We start from the raw sequence: 13,222 nt of genomic DNA on the forward strand, positions 1-13,222 counted from the left end.
AATAATAAACATTTATCATGATATAAAGAGATATAAATAACAACTTTATTATTGCCTCTTGGGCATATTTCCTTCACTTGGGTGCCCTCCTCTAGTTCTAATCTTTGTTATAGATTTGATCTAGATCTAGATCTCTCTAATCCTTATAATAGAGAAGCCATGTGTGGTTCTCTTCTTCTCCTTCTAATTCTTCGACGACAATTAGCTCTGGACGGCGAAGCACTGCCGGATCGTGAAGCCTGTACGCTTGCAATACAGAGGTCATGCTTTTGATATTCGATACGAGGGATCGTTCATGAACGATGTGAGGGCCTTCATCAACGATCTACACCAAGTATTCTTCCGCTGCAACTAGAAGTTGGTAACGATCCGATCTAAACCTCTAATGCATCTTCATAGTGTTCCTGGATCGTGATCGTATGACAAAATTTTTTGTTTTCTACTACGTTTCCCAACAGGTTCCAGGGTCCTAAATGTCTAGGGGGGCCACTGACGAAGCCCCTGTGTCCAGCCTACAAGGGGCCAGGGTTGGCTTTCAGGGTACGCCATTCGAAGCCGACGCTTTGGAGACTGTATGTGTCTTGCTCTTCAGTGTTTGCTCATTGAACTTTAGGGATCTTTATGGTTTGCATATGTCCTGCCTCCACCCGATCCTGAGGGCATAGAGGCGTCAACACCCGAGCCCCGGGTCCCTGGCTAGCTTGCTGCTAGCGAGGTGAAATTTGGGGCCTCTGGTCCTGACGCTGCAAAGGCCACGAGTGAGGTAGATGCTTATGGGTCTGTACCCGAGGCCGCATTGCCGCCCCATGGTGTCGCGGGAGACTGGGCTTGTTCCTCCACCATCTATCCGGCATCCTCACCGCAATCCGTCACTGATGCCGCACAGCACGACACTGAGGGGTAGGAGGCAGGGCAGAAGAAGAAGAATAGGAGAGTGCCAGAGACTCTATAGTGGTGTCAACGCCGTCATCATTCCGAAAGGGAGTGAATTGGGGCTGAATGTGCCTCTGGAGACCAAGTGATGGTGTCCTGGACTAGGAGTGCTGACCACGTCGGCCCCCAATCATGGGTTGGGCCGAGGAACCCCCAGACAACTGATAGGTGGGCCACATTTGCCATGCCCCATGGTGTACCCAAGATGGAATCCTTCGAAAACTTGGCGCATACTTCAAGACACATTTGAACCATCGACATGTTTATCACTTGATGTAACCGACCTACGTATAATCCTAGGTACCCCCGGTGTCTATATGGGAGGTTTAGACCGTAGGGCTAGAGACAGTCACATACGATCTCGAGGTAGATCATCTTGTACTTTGTACCCCATCCACAATCAATACAACAGAAGCAAAACGTAAGGTTTTACCTCTTCGAGAGGGCCCGAACCTGGCTAAAAATAAAACATCGTGTCCCTCTTTGTCATGTTACCATCTAGCCAAGATCACCAGCTCGGGACCCCCTACCCGAGATCCGCCAGATTCAACCCCGACACCAAGGCCGCTGTGGACGAGGCCACAACGACTATGAAGGCCTTCTATTCTTCGATCTGGAAGCTGGGCAACTCGGTGAGCTGGGCTTTATGGTGAGTTTCATTTGCTCTGAACTTGGTAAGTTATCATGCAACGGTATTGGTAGTAGTGGTAACCCTCGAGGCTAAGTGTGGTTGACAAGGGGAACCAGACTTAGGTCCTGTAGCCCGTCGAATAATTGTCTTTGTGTAATCTTCATTGTAGCCCCGGGCTTTTACTTTGTCCCTTTGTTTGTTTATGCAGGAGTTGGCGGATGAAAATCGCGATCGCCGAGCTATGTAGGTAGCTTGTGGAACGACGCCATGTGAACGAGAACCTGAAGAGGGTTACGCCAAAGCCTGGGGTCACAATGCTAGCCCAATGTGGCCCAGGACGAAACTGATCCAGGGGTCCTCAGCCCAATCACCAGGCTAGGGACCCCTAGGCCGGGACACCATTAATCAACATTTACATGCAACAACGGAGATGAGTACCTATTATACCGCTACAAGTGGGATCAACAATCTACAAATCTTGCTATATATGATTTCAATAGCTATTACTCCCTCTAATCGGGAAAAAATGTGTTCAACCTTACTTTACTTTAAAGCCGCGGCACTTTTTTGGATCGGAGGACGTTATATCTATACCTACTAATAAAGTCAATAATGCTTCTACCCGTCCGTCGTCAGTAATTTTGCAAAAAGTCCCCTATGGTTTTAAGTAATTAACCCGCAGTCTGGTAAATAAGTGAAAGAAAAAATGTTTCGTATTTCTGCTTCGTGCCGCGTCCTATGTCGCCCGGACCGGGCCTCATGTGCTGATGGGCTTTTTGCTTGCCTTCCTAGGATCATGCTGAAAAAATTATATAATTTTGGCTAAATAATAATACTACATCGCTTCTTTACGCATAATCTCACCGGTTCATATAGGTACACATTGATGATTCAATAAGAGACCATAGAAATCAGAAAACAGAGGTGACAAGGATGAGATATAGTGAATATTCAGAGATGAAGAGGATGAGGCATAGTGAATACTCTTATTCACAAGGGGAAGGAAATGATGGATCGAATAATCGATCAAACAAAGCTGGCAAGACATATAAAGAAGAGCAGATTGCAACACCACAAATCAGAAATCGATTATCAAAGATCAAAGAAATCAAAGAAAGCGAATCGGGAATCAATTACAAAGACCAAATAAATCAAAGAAAGATGTCGCTGCTCTCGCATCCTAGAGGCCGAAGAAAGAGTACTCAAAGAAATGGAACAAGGAGGAGGTTTGGGTGGTGGAGAAGAGGAGCAAGAGGGAGGTGCCGAGGAGGAGGCGTCGGCGCCGGTGCTGGCGGGGCTGACCGCGAGGCAAGGCGCGGGGTGCTCCCCCCTCCCTGTGTGCATGTGCATGCGGTGACGACGCTGGAGGGGGCCGATGGAGAGACGAGAGAGAGAAGATGAGGGGATCGGTCTCCCTGGCTCTAGGGTTAATTGGGGTAGGTAGGTCGATCAATGTGGAAAATTTAGGTTTGGCGATGGTATTGGGCTGGTTGGACTCCCTCCTTTTTTTAATTAGACAGAAACTTGAATAAAATCAAGATAGAGAAGAGATTTAGACCAACATAATTATTTCCCTGGGATCAGAGAAATATGGGGTATTTAAATTAAGTGCTTCGGGGACTTTTACAAATTTTATATTGCTAATGGACACATCAAGTTTTTTCCCGATGGATAACTGCTATCACCACCCCATAAGCGCATACCGGCGGGTACATACGTAGCCAGTTAGCCACCTTCGTTCCTTCCTCCCCCTCTCAAAAAGTTCAGCCTCCACTTCCCCTCCTCGTCATCTTCCTCGCAGCTGCGCTTCTCCCACCACACCCGCCAACACAGCTTAGCAGCAGCAAAAAGTGGACCTCGAGCGAGCAAGCGCGCAAATTCCATTCCAGGGTTTCGCTTCGATCAGACTAGGTCCAATCGAGCCAGCGCGCGCGGGCCCTCGTTAGCGGCCGTGCCGGATCGATTCCAAGAGGACGGCCGTCGCCGGCGGCGGCGGATCGAGGCGCGGAGTCTCTGCGAAGAGCAGCGCCGGGGGCTCGGATCCACGCGCTCGGAGGAGCTCATGAGGCGGCCTGCCACCTGTGGATCTCCTGGTTCCGCCTGGGCCTCCGGTTCGGGCCTCTGCTAGGCGGCCGGGGCCTGGGACGGATCGCGCGGGAGGTGAGGAGGAGGCTGTGGCATTGGAGGGTGAGCGGAGATGGTGAGCGGCCACCTATTCCACAGCCGTAAGAATTCGTGGCCGCCGGAGGAGTATGTGGGCCGGACCGCCCTGCAACTGGTGAGGCGAGCTCGCGTCTCAATTGCGGCGAGTTTTGTTTTCTCATTCGCTATTTTGGTGCCTCCTTTGAGCTGTGGTGTGTGCGCACCGGTGTAGTGTACTGATGTTATCGTGTGGTGCTGGAATTTTTTGCAGTTGGATTTGGACGGCGGGTCGCCGCCGGAGCAGGCATGGCGGAGGAGGTTGAACAGTCACGCCAACCTACTCAAGGAATTCAGCGTCACCTTCATGGAAGCAATGAAGATGGTATATGTTGCAAGGGCTGGTTTCCATAAGTAGCTTGTGGGTCATTGTGGCGTTTGGTTTCTGTCGCTCGTTCAATTTTTTGCCGTAGCTGCTAATTTTTTTTCTTGCAATCCGAATTTGTCAGATGACCCTCGGGATGAGGCTTTGGTCATATGTCCGTGAGGAGGCTTCCCATGGAAGGGTAATATTCTCTAGCACAAATTCATTTCAAAAAACTGTGTAGTATTGCAGTGGAAGATTGTGTGGTAACAGAATGGGGCCTGCATTTGTGCTTTTGCAGAAAGCTCCTATTGATCCGTTTACAAGAGAGAGATGTAAGCCGTCGGCTTCGCAGGGTGTGCCGCTCGGAGGGATGGGGTATGACTTCCTGGACTGTTGTTTCTGTCTTTAATCTCCTTCATTTGTGTTCACATCATGTAGGCTTTAGATTTTGATATTAGTAGATTGCGTTCGCAGGAGTGGTAGCATTTCAAGAGGATTCAGGGGAGAGTTCAAGAATTGGCACATCATTCCTGGTTTGTGCGAGAATTCGCCGGTCATGGAGAACCAGTTTTCTGTAATGCTTTCATCTTATCTTTGTTGTTGCCAGCTAATGACATTTAGTTTATTGAGTATTACATACTTCTTGTGTTGTTGCTACTGTGCTCAACTGTGAAATTGGTTGGTGCTAGCAGTTTTGGGGGATAAATGTTGATATAAGATGACATCACGTTTCCATGTATTTTAATGGCTGTACATTGACAGCATTCTTGTGCGGATTCCTTATTGGTTGCTGAAAAATGAACTTCCCATTTCGTTGTTGTATATTTGTGAGCAGGCTTGTATTTTATGTGTGTTTTGGCATGTAAACATACATCATCTATACATTCAGCCTTTTACTTTAGTCTCTGTCCAGTATCACTGTATCAATTTCTCTCACAACATTGTTATATTGATTTCTCCTTAATATTATGCTCTTTCAGATATTTGTATCACGAGACAGTGGGAATAAAAAATACTCATCGGTATTGGCTCCTGGACACCATGAAGGCTTAAAGTAAGTTTTTAGCCTGGTTTATTTGGTTCGAGCTTACTAGCCATGACTCATGAGCAAACCGTAATTTTGCAATCCTTTGCGGATCCAGACTGAAATTTTGATTATTTGACTTAGCTTCAGCATGTACACATCTTGTGTGCCTTCTAAGAGTCCAGACTGTTTTTTTTGGCAATGTTGTTCGCAATCACTTCCTAGCCAAACCAGTGTATACTCTGCCTTCTTGCATCTGTTCTTCTGGTTTGCCTGGACTCTCTTCTTTATCTCGTTTTATGGATTTATGGAATTTATGTGGTCAACTTGTACAATCTGCATCAGTTGGTTGCATTTAATTTATGTAGTCTGTTATCAAGTGCCAATGATGTCGCACAAACATTGTAAGTAAAATTGTTCAAGTTTGTGATACAGGATATCGTTATTGCAATTGTGTGCTGTTTGGTTATACAAGATAATCTTGTGGAAGCAGCATGGCTCGCTTCATGAACCTCCACCAATTTGTGTAGTCTAGATTTTGTTTTGTAATGTTATGTCCTCCGCAGAATAAAGTACACTTTGCTGATGGCTTGATGCCTTCGATGGTTTCAGGAAAAGTAGTGACTCTGGAATTTCATCATGGGATTGGAACCTGAGTGGTCAACACTCTACCTACCATGCATTGTTTCCTAGGGCCTGGACTATTTACGATGGTATGGCACTATGGAACTGTGGGCACACACGTTTTCCAACTTCGTACCATTAATTTTATTTTCTTGGGAAGTTTACCAGTTCGCTGTTGCACTTCAGTGTAATGTTGCCAAGCCAGCTTATGTGTTGATTGTAGAATGAATATAATTCACTTCCCAGCTTTGCTATTATAAACTTGATAATGGCATTTGTTGATTGCTGAGAGACATGCTCTCTAAACTAAAGGTTATGAATTTCCCATGAATGCAGGCGAGCCAGATCCAGACCTTAAAATCTCATGCCGCCAGATATCACCATTCATTCCTCATGATTACAAGGATAGCAGTCTTCCGGCATCTGTGTTTGTGTACACTGTACGTGACTTGCTCAATTGTCTTATTCTAAATTGGTACCTCCAGACTGCAGTAGATGTATTCACATAGCCTCTTATGTTCTATTTCCCTATATGTTATACTTGAAAGACGTTGTCAAACTTAATATGGCAACTAAGCCTGTGAATAGTTTATCATCCAGACTAAAGCCAGCCCAAATCAGGTGACTCCACGGGCAGCATCCAGACCAACTCGATCCAACAAAATTCTGCTAGAATCGAAACCAAACCAATCTGTACTTGTTTTTCACCCAACCCAAACCAAAACTGGTTCCATTTTTGGACTGAATCCACAGATTGAAACCATGGACAAGTCCATATATGTAGGTGCCGTGGACAAGTTCATATATGCAGGTGTGGAGTTTCTGAATTTCATCTAGGAATCTTTCTATGGGAAGCGGTGTGGGCGGGAGGTAGAACCTGTAGGCCGAGCTCTGGACGCCAATGAGGAGACTGAAACCCGCAGCGATGGAGACGACTCGACACTCGAAACCAACGGCAGCGGCGGAGACAGACAAGGTAGAACCTGTAGGCCGAGCTCTGGACGCCAATGAGGAGACTGAAACCCGCAGCGATGGAGACGACTCGACACTCGAAACCAACGGCAGCGGCGGAGACAGACTCGAGCTCCATGGCGACGGCGACGACTCGAGCCTTGGGACGTTGGAGGCAACTAAAATTGGGCAGCTTCAAGGGTCGGAAAGCTGGAGGAGAGATGAGCGAGCTCCAGCCGGTGGCGGCGACGGCCGACGGCCCGACGGGTGCTAACCGCATGGCAATGACTGTCGAGGCTAGGGGCATTGGTCTCGTACAGTTTTGGTCGAGAGACCGGTTTCTATCCACGAGTTGAAACTGTTTGAGACCGATTTGTAGGTGTCCAAATTGAACCAGACTAATCCATAATACCTAAAGCCCAAACCACACCAGATTATATTAGGGGCTCAGCCCATTTAAACCCATCCAAAGAGGATTCAGTAGAGAAACCAAATTGAAACTGCGGTTCCAATCCAAACCATTCCCAGGTTTAATGGCAACTTCAGATAAGATATTCCCTTGATAGTAGAGTTTTGATATGGTCTGTCCACATTGAAGTATCACTTCCATCACAGGATCAACGCCAATGTTTCAGAATATAATAGATACAAAAGCATCTCCAGTTACAGCTGTGGTTTTCAAAATTTTGGGATGTTACATCATTGCAGCTAAATGAATAGTGATATTGCGTACACGAGTTCCAGTTGAGTTTCATATATGTTTTACATGCCGAGATGCTAGTATTAATACAAATAAACCTTTTCTATCTGATATATTTACTTGGCCATTCCTTCTTTTTGTTATATTTATTATAGCTGGTGAATACCGGGAGAGACCGTGCAAAAGTGAGCCTGTTGATGACATGGGCGGTAAGTATACAACTAAAGCTTATGTACACTACTGATGCAACAGTATTATCGCTGGCAGAGCCATTTTTGAATATAAAAACTGGTAGACATCTCCAGTAGTAACTGCTGTCCCTTACATCATGGCGCATCTTGATAAATACCCTAACATTCTCCTCCCGAGGTTCAGGATTAGAAGTGCTTGATGTTCATTTGAAATCAAGTCTGTGTGGGAGGCAGATGTTTTTGTAGAATTCTTTTTTTAGAATAACCACAATCATGCGTATCATATATTTGTAGAGTTTGGTGTGTGTAGTAATACATAGATAACTGGTTGTGTAGCTGCTACAACTAAAGAAATACCAAAACTGAGGGTTATGCATTTTTCATTATTATTCCTGGTGTAGAGGAACGGATAAATAACTGTTTGCTGTAGGTTCTATCCCTTAAAAAGGAGTTAAAAACTGTTTCGAAGATACAATTATTGAAATCTCAGAACTTTACACTCAACTATTATTTGATCTTTAATTTGTTAGTAGAACTGAGAGTGCGAAAATTGGATGAGCTTTTAGTGACATATCTTATCAAATACAGAATTCCATTGGAGGTTTTTCTCATCATTCAGGAGGCCACTTCAATGAACCATTCATGTAAGTAGATCTGTTAATATACCTTTGTGTGTCTGTTGGCCCTCTGAAACATTGGTACTCAATTGTATGATCTCATAACTGTTATCAGTGGGGATGACGGAGTGTCAGGAGTGCTTTTGCATCACAAGTGAGTTCCAAACCCTCTGCTTTCAAATAATGACATCAAGTTGATGAATTCTTTTGCATTATGTTGTTCATCTGCATGATGACAAGCTGGTGTATGTTGCAGAACAGCAAAGGATAATCCTCCAGTTACTTTCTCTATTGCTGCCTGCGAAACTCAGAATGTGAGCGTGACAGTCTTGCCTGTTTTTGGTCTTTCTGGAGAGAACCATGCTTCGGCGAAGGAAATGTGGGATACCATGTCAAAGGTAAATCACTGATACCTCTTTCTTTCAATGTTGCAGTGTGGTGGCTGATTTTTCATACCATTTATCTCTTGATTTGTTCTCGTATTTACACTAGTAACATATTATATATCTGTATGAAGCTAATATTTTTATTCTGTTCCATTGTTCTAATTCCTCAGGATGGCCACTTCAATCGGGAAAATTTCAATGCTGGTTGTAGTATGCCTTCTTCTTCAGGGGAGACACTTTGTGCCGCTGTCTCGGCATCGACTTGGGTGGAGCCGCATGGTAGGTGTACTGTGGCATTTGCTTTGGCTTGGTCCTCACCTAAAGTGAAGTTTCAGAAGGGGTGCACATATAACAGGTGAGTGTTCTTTTGCTTCAACAAAAGGGAAAACACCTTTGTCAATTCTATGTACATTCTGCTAGCCATCTATCTACAAAGTTTTACTTATAAAGCAACACTTACAACATGGTCAAATGTTTCATTGGAGTACCCATTTTTTAGTTGTATGTTCACATTGAACACATCAGACGCCTTTCCTTTTTTTGTTTTTATGGGGTTGTATGAAGGAATACAGAGTCAGTACGGTGGTACCTAACAAGTGAATCTGTTAGTTCATGTGCAACTAACTGTTAGTATGCTGTAATGCCTAATCATGAGAGATAACTTATATATTTTCTCATGTTGCAGGAGATACACCGAATTTTATGGAACTTCTGAAAGATCATCATCTATTCATTTGGTACATGATGCCTTAACAAGTATGCTTCTTGTCACTTGCTAGACTTTTAAGTGCAGTGTAGTAATTCATAGTTGGATTGAATATCCGGCCATAGATTGACAACAGAACTGTTGTAGTGTTGCTGTGATAGGTGCAGTATTGGTCCTTGCATTACTGATTCACTTATCAATTAATTATTTGCCTTCGGATATGCTGCTGTATGACCCTTCCTTGCTTTGCAGAATATAGACTTTGGGAAGAAGAGATCGAGAAATGGCAAGACCCCATACTCAAGGATGAAAAACTCCCAGAATGGTATAAGCTTTGTCTCCTGCTGTGCTTGTATATAGTTATTATCATCAAGCTGTGCATTGCACCTCTAAAGCATGTTCGGTGTAACTTTATAACTTGCTTAATTATTTAAAAAAAGGGTCAAGTCTAAACTTTGTAGATAATTGTACTCCCTCCGTCCGGAGGTATGGTCCTCAGTGTTTTGCAAGGAGTTGCAGCAGCAGGTAAACAGGAAAGAGGAGACCATTGGGAAATTATATTATTGCATAAGAGGTCTTATAAGTCTAATATCATGTTAGGAGCAAGGTTCAAAACATTGGATATTGGACTTGTGTCAGTTTGGCCCCAAAGGAGTGGTATGACCAGATATTGGCAAATGTGACCGATATTGTGGCTGAGATAACGGATATATCGGCCGATGCACAATATCGGCAGCCAACCGATACTGCAATATTGACCGATGCACCCAATATCTAGAACCATGACCAGGAGAGTCAAAGGCATGGACATTCACTATATAAGGCTGCAGTTTTGTTTATGTTTTGAGACAAGCAAGAAGAATCAACCTGTTGTCTCCTAGTTATTCTCTCAACTCTCACTTAAATCTATATGTACCCAATCCCACACTCAGGTCATCTGGCAGATTTGTCTTATCATTCCTCTATTGTTCTAGGCATCACATATGATTGTTTCGACCTTTGTCTGTTACCATTGTTGAATGCATCTAACTCATTCTGTGTAAGCTTATTCTAATTCATGTAGCGGCCTGCTGATCCCTACCTGGGTGTTGTTATGCATGGGTTGAACGCAATAATTTATTTGACCAGTGGAGCTCTGTACTTCTGTCTCAATAATATATTTTTGTTTCTTCAGACAATGATAGCTGATGTCTTAACTTCCTCTTACACAAAAACTAAATCTTGACTAGTGAAAGTCTTATCTGCAGGTACAAGTTCACCCTTTTTAACGAGCTTTATTTTCTGGTAGCTGGGGGAACTGTTTGGACAGGTATGTCGTATCAATACTTCTCAATGGTTTTATGCCTAGCATAGTATAAGAACTGGATGTCACGAGCGTAGTTTCAAAAACTGAACCGGGCAGGCGTTCCGACTGAAAAACCCGAACCAACATCTTGTCCGGTTCAATAAGATTAAAAGACTATTTTTGCAGAGAACTTTAAAAAAATTGAATGATGTATATCAGGCGGGGTTCGAACTCTGGACCTTAATCGGCAATTGCACTGAGCTGGTTTTGTGATTTATTGGTGAAGTACTGCTTATATTATTTGTACCCATGCAACCTGAGTTTTTTCTAGAACTAGCTTAAATATCAACGAAAATATGATGGTTTTATCCGCATTGAACCATCCTAGCTGGCGATCCAACCAGCGAACAATTGAGCCAGTCTCTCGACCGGTTCACTCACTGTTCTAGTCTTCCCTTTAAACTACGGTCACGAGGATAGTTTCCTCCTACTTTTGTGTTGCATTATTCTTTTTATTCTCAAAGTTACATTGCAATTGCCAGAGTTCCTTTTTAGCACCTACCCCTTCCATGTGTAGTACCCATCCTTATGTATATGTTCTTTCCTTCTGATGATGCAGATGGTCAACCTCCAGCGTTTAGTGAATCAAGTCCTGCTTACCAACATAAACATTCAAAGAAGGGCACTAAATCAGAATCAGTTAAAGATAACCATGTCAAGCCAGCAGCAGAGCAAGTCTCTGATGGAGATGACCTGCCTAATGGTGAAGAGCGAAGCGTGTCAATGTATACAGCAGTTCATGGATCACAGATGCCTGAACAAACCAGTGGACTTAGGTTGCAGGAACCGATTCCTTATTTACTTTCCAAGGATGGCCCTGAAAATGTCGGTAAATTCTTGTACCTGGAGGGAGTGGAATACATCATGTGGAACACGTATGATGTGCATTTCTATGCTTCTTTTGCTCTCCTTGATTTATTCCCCAAGATAGAGCTGAGTATTCAACGCGATTTTGCTGATGCTGTTCTGTATGAAGATCGGCGGAGAGTCAAATTTTTGGCTGATGGCACCTCAGGAATCCGTAAAGTCAAAGGTGCTGTTCCTCATGACCTAGGAACGCATGATCCATGGCACGAAATGAATGCCTACAATATACATGATACAAGCAAATGGAAAGATCTAAATCCCAAGTTTGTACTCCAGGTGTACAGAGACTTTGCTGCCACAGGTGATATGACATTTGGTAGAGATGTATGGCCTGCAGTCTGTGCAGCAATGGACTACATGGATCAGTTTGATCGCGATTGTGATGGTCTCATTGAGAATGATGGATTTCCTGATCAAACCTATGATGCTTGGACTGTTCACGGGATCAGTGCCTACTGTGGTGGTCTCTGGCTTGCTGCACTTCAAGCTGCTGCTACAATGGCTCATCGTCTTGGGGATCGTCCATATGCTGAAAAGTACAAGCTGAAGTTTATGAAAGCTAAAGCAGTGTACGAGGCAAAGTTATGGAATGGTTCTTATTTCAATTATGACAGTGGTACAAGCAGCAATAGCCGGTCCATTCAGGCTGATCAGCTCGCAGGACAGTGGTACGCCGCATCATCAGGCTTGCCCCCAATTTTTGATGAGCACAAAATAAGAAGTGCTCTGCAGAAAATATTTGAATTCAATGTTATGAAGGTAAAAGGAGGACGGATGGGAGCTGTAAATGGTATGACTCCCAAGGGAAAGGTGGATGAGACATGCATGCAGTCTCGGGAAATCTGGACTGGTGTTACATACGGTGTTGCAGCAAACATGCTACTCCATGGGATGGAGCATCAAGGTTTTATCACTGCGGAAGGAATATTTCTTGCCGGCTGGTCAGAAGATGGATACGGGTAAGCGCTGCCTTTCACATTGTTTGGCAGCATTTCACCTTCATAATCATAAGCTCAGTTACCGTTTGTTTCTTCATTCTATTACTGCTTGCTTATGCTGCTATCCATAATAATCTATTGCAGAGGTCGGTGTTTTTACCCTCTTTTTGAAAAGAAAAAAGAAGTCCATAATAATCTATCTAGTGTTGGTAGCTGTTACTTTGCACCAGCAATTTGCAGCATCAGTGTGCGTGCCAAACCATGTGTTCTGAATGTCACTCGAGTTTCCTGTGGTACTGCAGGTATTGGTTCCAAACACCGGAAGGATGGACCACAGATGGGCATTACAGGTCGCTGGTATACATGCGGCCTCTTGCTATCTGGGCAATGCAGTGGGCATTGTCACCCCCAAAGGCGATTCTCGAGGCACCCAAGGTAAACCTGATGGACAGAATACATATATCCCCTCAAGCAGTCCGAGCAGTCGGTGAGATAGGTGTTCGAAAGATCGCCCCCGATAACAGATGTATTCCGAGCTCCACGTTCCAGTGCGAATGCTAACCACGGGAAGAAGGTAACGTGTAACGACTGATGAGTAAATCATGGTTTTTTTCCGGCTTTTGCTTGCTCCCCTCCAAGATCCAGGGGGGTTCAGGTCTTTTTTTCCCCTTTACAGTCAGAGGGAATACCTATGGGACAGTTAAACTCACAGCTCCAAAGAGCTCTTGTTGTATAATTTGTACAGTGAACTATTACGTAACATATTCAAGAAGTTTGCGAAAATTTGACATGCCTTCTTTTTA

General features: G+C 44.2%; 1 protein-coding gene across 1 annotated transcript; it reads left to right on the forward strand.

Moving 5' to 3' along the window:
- The first annotated feature begins 3,284 nt into the window (after positions 1 to 3,284).
- On the forward strand, positions 3,285 to 13,222 carry LOC125555383 (uncharacterized). The gene is made up of 18 exons (XM_048718363.2): positions 3,285 to 3,842; positions 3,978 to 4,088; positions 4,213 to 4,269; positions 4,369 to 4,445; positions 4,545 to 4,644; positions 5,051 to 5,124; positions 5,707 to 5,807; positions 6,055 to 6,158; positions 7,525 to 7,578; positions 8,149 to 8,204; positions 8,293 to 8,331; positions 8,434 to 8,575; positions 8,734 to 8,918; positions 9,249 to 9,319; positions 9,522 to 9,594; positions 10,517 to 10,578; positions 11,174 to 12,440; positions 12,722 to 13,222. The coding sequence occupies exons 1-18, from the start codon at positions 3,762 to 3,764 to the stop codon at positions 12,978 to 12,980; spliced, it is 2,913 nt and encodes a 970-aa protein (XP_048574320.1). The 5' UTR covers positions 3,285 to 3,761; the 3' UTR covers positions 12,981 to 13,222.

Source organism: Triticum urartu, chromosome 1A (assembly GCF_056163025.1).
Source record: "Triticum urartu cultivar PI428250 chromosome 1A, HENAU_Tu73, whole genome shotgun sequence".
NCBI lineage: Eukaryota > Viridiplantae > Streptophyta > Magnoliopsida > Poales > Poaceae > Triticum > Triticum urartu.